Source organism: Etheostoma cragini, chromosome 3 (assembly GCF_013103735.1).
Source record: "Etheostoma cragini isolate CJK2018 chromosome 3, CSU_Ecrag_1.0, whole genome shotgun sequence".
Classification (NCBI taxonomy): domain Eukaryota; kingdom Metazoa; phylum Chordata; class Actinopteri; order Perciformes; family Percidae; genus Etheostoma; species Etheostoma cragini.
In genome coordinates, this window is record NC_048409.1 from 28,417,867 (window position 1) to 28,424,462 (window position 6,596).

Consider the following 6,596-nt stretch of genomic DNA (forward strand, 5'->3'; position numbering starts at 1 on the left):
GGGGAGGGGAGACAGGAAAGGCACATGAGCCTATGAGGAGAGAGAGAGGGATATATATAGAGAGAGATCTGAACCTCTGTCAGAGTTGCATGTATCCCAGCATCCATCCAGACAGGCCGGCCTCGCCCTCTCCTCAACCCAGGATTACAACCTCGAAGTCGGGCATGGACGACAACAAAGCCCCCTGCGACACGACAGTGCTGGAGTTTAAAGAAGACACTGCACTGACAGAGGTGAGTTCTCACTTTGACATGACTTCAACTTCTCACACATCGTCTGTGATCCCACTTACGTGTGAAGGCGATGTTTTTTTTTTTTAGTTTATTTGGAAGAAAATATCATTTAAATGTAGAAAGAATCAACCTAAATTTGATGCGGTTTCTTTGCACAATTGAGGGTTTGTGCCCCATCACCAGACTGTCAACGCTGCACTTTTGACTCTTGATGAACATGTTAAACATAGATATCTTTTAAGAAATACTTATGTACTATTTTATACACTGAGTTGTAAATGTAGCTTTTATTCGGTTTATATATATATATATATATACTATATAGTTGGCTGACTTTTCAAACTTTACTTTTTGGAGATTCACGCCACGTTTTATTCAAAGTGTTCACCCAGCTTTGATGGATAGTCTTCATGACATCTGCCCTAAAAGCTTTCTATGGTGTGTCTGACTGTCACTGGTGTAGTGATCAATAGAAGAGTTTAAACACAGACTGTACGCAGCCTCAAAACTATTTTCCTTCTGTGTAGATTGAAATATGACTTTATTTTATCACTATTATTATTATTTTATTATTATTACTTCAACTGTATTACTTGAAATCAATGTTAATGTGCACTCTTTGCTGAGAGAAACATGTGTCAGAGCTACAACGATTGGTCAACTATCAAAAAAAAGCTAATTAGAAATTCTTTTGATACATTCTTTTAAATAATTTAGGTAATTTTTTAAAGCAAAAATGCAAAAAACTTTCTGGTTCGCTGCTTCTCAAATGTGATAGGCTGGCGCCAAAAAGTGAGAAATCCTAGTTCTTTGAATATTTTGGGGTTTGGGTCTAGGATACAGGCCATTTTTCAATGTTATAGACCAAAGAATAAATAGATTAATCACATAAATAGTTGTCAGATTAATCCCTAAAGAAGAGTTGTGTTAGTCTCTGTGACTCAGGGTCCTAACGGCTGTACACACACACACACACACACACACACACACACACACACACACACACACACACACACACACACACACACACACACACACACACACACACACACACACACACACACACACACACACACACACACACACAGTGTTGGATTCTGTGGAAACATTTAAAAAACACCTCAAGACACTTTAACTTTAAGTTAACTTTAACTAGCAACATGGCTTAGTATTTTATGTGTTTTATTAGTTTTTTACTGTAAAGCCCTTTGTGACCCTTGTCTGTGAAAGGTGCTTTATAAATAAAGTTTACTTACTCACACACACACACACACACACCGATATACATGTATGTATGTATGTGTAAGACTGATTATGACTCTAGAATTGGACCCTCTGCAAATTCAAGCATGTTAAAATCATTTAGGAAGAAGAACTACTGTCTAAAGTCTACAGGTGAGGCATAATAATCGTACCATGGGATCAAGGTGCAGCATCCAGTCCTGTACCTGGGCTGAGCACTATTGCGTAGTTTAAATGTCTTTCCAGTACTCAGTTGGAAGCCTTGCGTATTTTGTAAAAAAAGGGTTTTGCACAGGGTTTGTTGCTTCAGTTCTATGTCAGCATCCCAGATGTAATCTGTCTTTACTCCGTCTAATAATCTTGTGGTTAATCTGTGGCCATCTAGTTTTGGATTTATTTCACTCCAGTGGCCTTGGTTCTTTAAACATGATTGTTAATTTTCCCTTTACCTATGATTAATGGGAGTGCTCATTCTGACTTCTGAGCAATTTGCACCATTTTGATATTTCAAGGTGTTTTGTGGATGGTGGTTTTAAATGTCTATAGATTAAAAAAAGTATGCTTTACCCTTTCTTGCTCACGTCTACTCATACCGGCCTAACGTGAATTATTACCGTAATGCAAAATACGAACTGCATACAGCTTTCGAGACAGCTCTCCTTCCTAGGCGAGTTGCTCAGTGACGCGTGAAGCCTTCATGGAGTTAGATCTACATATAAAAAGGTTCAGGTGGTCGGCACCGCTTGCACTGCCGGGCCCAGAGAGCCAGAGCACTAAAGACCTCCGCTGGCCAAGCCGCCTGCTTCTGGTTTAGGACTCTAACGTGAAAGGGGATAGAATGATATAACCGTGCGGCTCGTTAAGACTTTCCAATTGTTATCGGACCGAATGGATTAAATTGTGATATTGAAAGTTGAAATTTTGCTGGGGATATGTGACGCTTAAATGAACGTATCCACTGATTCACAGACACCTCTTTCGCCATGTACATAAATCTAGAGGGGAAGTCTTTGTGGGCCAGAGGGCATCATGGGGTGGCGGTAGTCAGTAGGGAGTTGGGTGAGGAACCGGAGGGTCGCCGGTTCAAGTCCCCAAACGGACCACATGTATGGGGGTGGACTGGTATCTGGAGAGGTGACATTCGGGGACGGCTGTGAGCGGTCATCTACCAGTCAGCCAATCCCTCGCCCTGGCAGTTAATGTCCTTAACCCTTGTGTTGTCTTCCCATCGAAATTGAAAATCAACACTTTTGTTGACACTTCTTATCAGTGTAATTTAACTTTTTCTTCTGTTTTTGTCCCTTTTTTTAAACACTTGATGCTTTTTTTTCAACGTTTGACACTTTTTTTGATGTTTTCAACACTACATAACACTAGTTTTACAGTTATTTCTAGAATTTATGGTCAATAAACCTCATTAATAGGAAATTATACCTAATGTTGAGTTAGAAAAGCAGAAATTAGGAATTATTGAGACTAAAATTAAAGGAATGGATGTTGATGATAATCACAGACTGGAATATGTCAACTTTTACTCAATAATATTTCAAAAACACTTCAATGTTGTTTTCTATTGCTAGAAAATTAAATAAGACGCCCCAAAATTAATGAAAGTAGATTTGTACTTGCCAAAGAGCGTTGGGTGGAATCAATCACGTTTTTTTAGGTAGTTAAAAAGAACATTGATATAGAAAAACCAGAGGACAACATGAAGGTTCAGTAAGTTGGGGGGGGGGGGGGGGGGGGGGGGGGCAGTAGCTCAGTCCATAGGGAGTCTGGTTCAAGTCCCTGTACGGACCACAGTATGGTGGTGGACTGGTAGCTGGAGAGGTGCCAGTTCCCCTCCTGGGCACTGCCAATGTGCTCTTGAGCAAGGCACCGAACCCTCAACTGCTCGAGATGCCTTTCCATGGGCAGCCCCCCCCCCCCCCCTTCTGACATCTCTCCATTAGTACATGTCTAGGTCTTGAGCATGTGTGTGTAATTCAGGCCTGTGTGTAATGTGTGTAATAACAACACTGTGTAAAATGTAATATCCCCTTGCAGGACTCATAAAGTTTACATTATTATTATTATTATTATTATTATTATTATTATGTGACGGCCCGAGAGTTTTCGCTGCTTGGCCGCCATGTTCAATTTGCTTCAAACCGCGGCGCACTTCATTGGGCCTGATAACTACACTAATAAAACATCAAATTACATCCGACACACACTCCCATTTACTTCCTCTGCAGGTGATGCGTCTGCGCGTGTCGTCTCTGCAGCGCTCCGGGCAGAAGCGCCAGGACGGCGAGCGCCTGCTCCTCCCCCACGAGGCGGTGTACCGGCTGGACTTCCCCACCCAGGACCTCAACTTCTCCCGCTGGTACTTCTCCCTCAGGGCCCACGGTCGCGTCACCATCACCGGCATCTCGCAGCACTGGACCCCCGACCTCACCAACCTGATGACGCGGCAGCTACTCGAGCCCATCGGCACGTTTTGGCGAAACGCCAACGACCCCGAGGACTCGCCGCTCAAGTGGCTGGAGGCGGACATGCAGGAGTTCGGCGAGAGGATCGCCGAGCTGGCCAAGGTCAGGAAGGTCATGTACTTCCTGTTTGCGTTCAAGGATGCCGCGGAGGCCGCGAATCTCAGCTGCTCGGTGGAGTTCACACCAGATAAATGACTCTTACATTTGTCGGTAGAGTCCCGTTAGTACCCACAAAGCATTGCAATATGCAATATGAAGAAAAACTCCCTCAAAAGATCTTTCTCATCTCCAAGTCTCACTAATTCACCTGTAATTTTAAGATTGTAGATCTAGATCCACCTTCTTTGTCCACACGACTCGTGTATTTTCCACAGTTCATTCAAAACGCTTTAGCACAACCTTTTAAAATCAGCTCAACAGCCACTTCAACATTTTATAAGCATTTACCAAGCTGGAAAGAAAGTATTTTTACAAATATGACGAGATAGAATAAATATGACGAGTTAGAACAAATATGACAAGATAGAACAAATATGACGAGATAGAACAAATATGACGAGTTAGAACAAATATGACGAGATAGAACAAATATGACGAGATAGAACAAATATGATGAGATAGAACTGATTAGATAGAACAAATATGACGAGATAGAACAAATATGATGAGATAGAACAAATATGATGAGATAGAACTGATTAGATAGAACAAATATGACGAGATAGAACTGATTAGATAGAACAAATATGACGAGATAGAACAAATATGACGAGATAGAACAAATATGACGAGATAGATCAAATATGACGAGATAGAACAAATATGACGAGATAGAACTGATTAGATAGAACAAATATGACGAGATAGAACAAATATAACGAGATAGAACAAATATGATGAGATAGAACTGATTAGATAGAACAAATATGACGAGATAGAACAAATATGATGAGATAGAACTGATTAGATAGAACAAATATGACGAGATAGAACAAATAGAAATGCACATCTGCATCTAAACATCTGGGAACATCGGACCAAATCAACTGATGGTTCTTATAACATCTGACCAAAGGACTACAGCTGGCTAACACTGACACATTTACAGTAATGTTAATGAATGTGCGCTGTAAATTAAAAGAACTAAACTAAAAGATCATCAACATAAGTCATGAATTCAAATTTGTACAGAAACGCGAGCATTCATAATAAAAAAACATTTTGTTTCCTTATCTGATGTTAAAACTTCATAATCTTTCATGCAAATGTTAGAACTCAGAAATGTTGAATATGAAACTTACGAGGACACAAACTTAACTTCCTCTTGTAAATACAACAGGCATTTTGGATCAGCTGAATATTGTGACGATAACGCGTGTTTGAGTGGTTTCTGAGGAAAGGTAGCGACACTCAGGTGATCACGAAGGATAGCACTAACATTGACTATTTAGTGTGAAAGGTAGTATAAAGTTTACAGAGAAAGTCAGATAATTAACACAGAGAAAGTCAGAGAAAGTCAGATAATTAATACAGAGAAAGTCAGAGAAAGTCAGATAATTAATACAGAGAAAGTCAGAGAAAGTCAGATAATTAATACAGAGAAAGTCAGAGAAAGTCAGATAATTAATACAGAGAAAGTCAGAGAAAGTCAGATAATTAATACAGAGAAAGTCAGAGAAAGTCAGATAATTAATACAGAGAAAGTCAGAGAAAGTCACTCCTATTTGGTTTTTAACTGTCTATTCATGTGTTTTATCGGATTTTGATGCTTATGATTTTTAACTGTTTGTACCTGTGTTTTATCTGTTTACCTGATTTCATGTAAAGCACTTTGAATTGCCCTGTTGCTGAAATGTGCTCTACAAATAAAGCTGCCTTGCCTTGCCTTCTGTCTTTGTTGCTGTTGTTGTATTTTGTCACTGAAGTCAGAAGAGGCCAAACATCGCACAATGTCGGCCTAAAAACGGAGATCAATGGAGTGAAATCTATTAAAAAGCAACTGAAAGCTGTCTACTGTGTGTGTTCTCACTGGGGCAGATTATTATTGGTGTCAATGGACAGACGAGGGAGAGAGGGAGAGAGGGAGGGAGGGAGGGAGAGAAGGAGGGAGGAACAAGAGACTCCCTTTCTCTTGTCCTAGAGGCTAGGAAGGGATGAAAACAGCAGAGACTATAGTAAGGAAAGAAACAAGAGAAGAAGAATGAAATAAGATGAGAGGGATTAGAACGGAGGAAAGGAGAGAAATGAAAAGAAGAGAAAGGGAGACTAAGGAGGAGTGGAGACGGAGAGAAAAAGAGGAGACTAGAAAGTAAGGAAACAAGAGGAGAGGAGGAAAGAAAGAAACAAGGAGACTAATCTCTTCACACATTGCTGTAGAAAACATCTGGGGTCACTGTTTGGAAAGATGAGTTTGTTTTGAACATTTTGATGTGAAACACGTCACATCAGTTACATGCAAATACCTAAAAACATACATTTGAGAAGATCTGTGAAAATTCCCTTCGAGTCAAACAGTACGTACACACCGCGTCCAACAAGCTGCAACAGAAGCTCTGGTCGCACACGGGAGGTGTGTGTGTGTGTGTGTGTGTGTGTGTGGTCTAGGTATAGCTACATTTGTGGGGACCAAAAACTGTGAAAACAGTAT

General features: G+C 40.4%; 2 protein-coding genes across 2 annotated transcripts in view; one reads left to right on the plus strand and one right to left on the minus strand.

The window, feature by feature from the left end:
• capn5a (calpain 5a) overlaps positions 1-6,596 on the minus strand; it is a 34,064-nt gene that overhangs the window by 11,210 nt on the left and 16,258 nt on the right. The window contains exon 4 of the mRNA XM_034867808.1: positions 3,702-4,113. Coding sequence (XP_034723699.1) covers positions 3,702-4,113 — 412 coding nt within the window. The remainder of the gene's footprint in view (positions 1-3,701; positions 4,114-6,596) is intronic.
• Positions 44-4,205, plus strand: ompa (olfactory marker protein a). Its single transcript, XM_034867096.1, has 2 exons — positions 44-233; positions 3,713-4,205. The coding sequence occupies exons 1-2, from the start codon at positions 90-92 to the stop codon at positions 4,142-4,144; spliced, it is 576 nt and encodes a 191-aa protein (XP_034722987.1). The 5' UTR covers positions 44-89; the 3' UTR covers positions 4,145-4,205.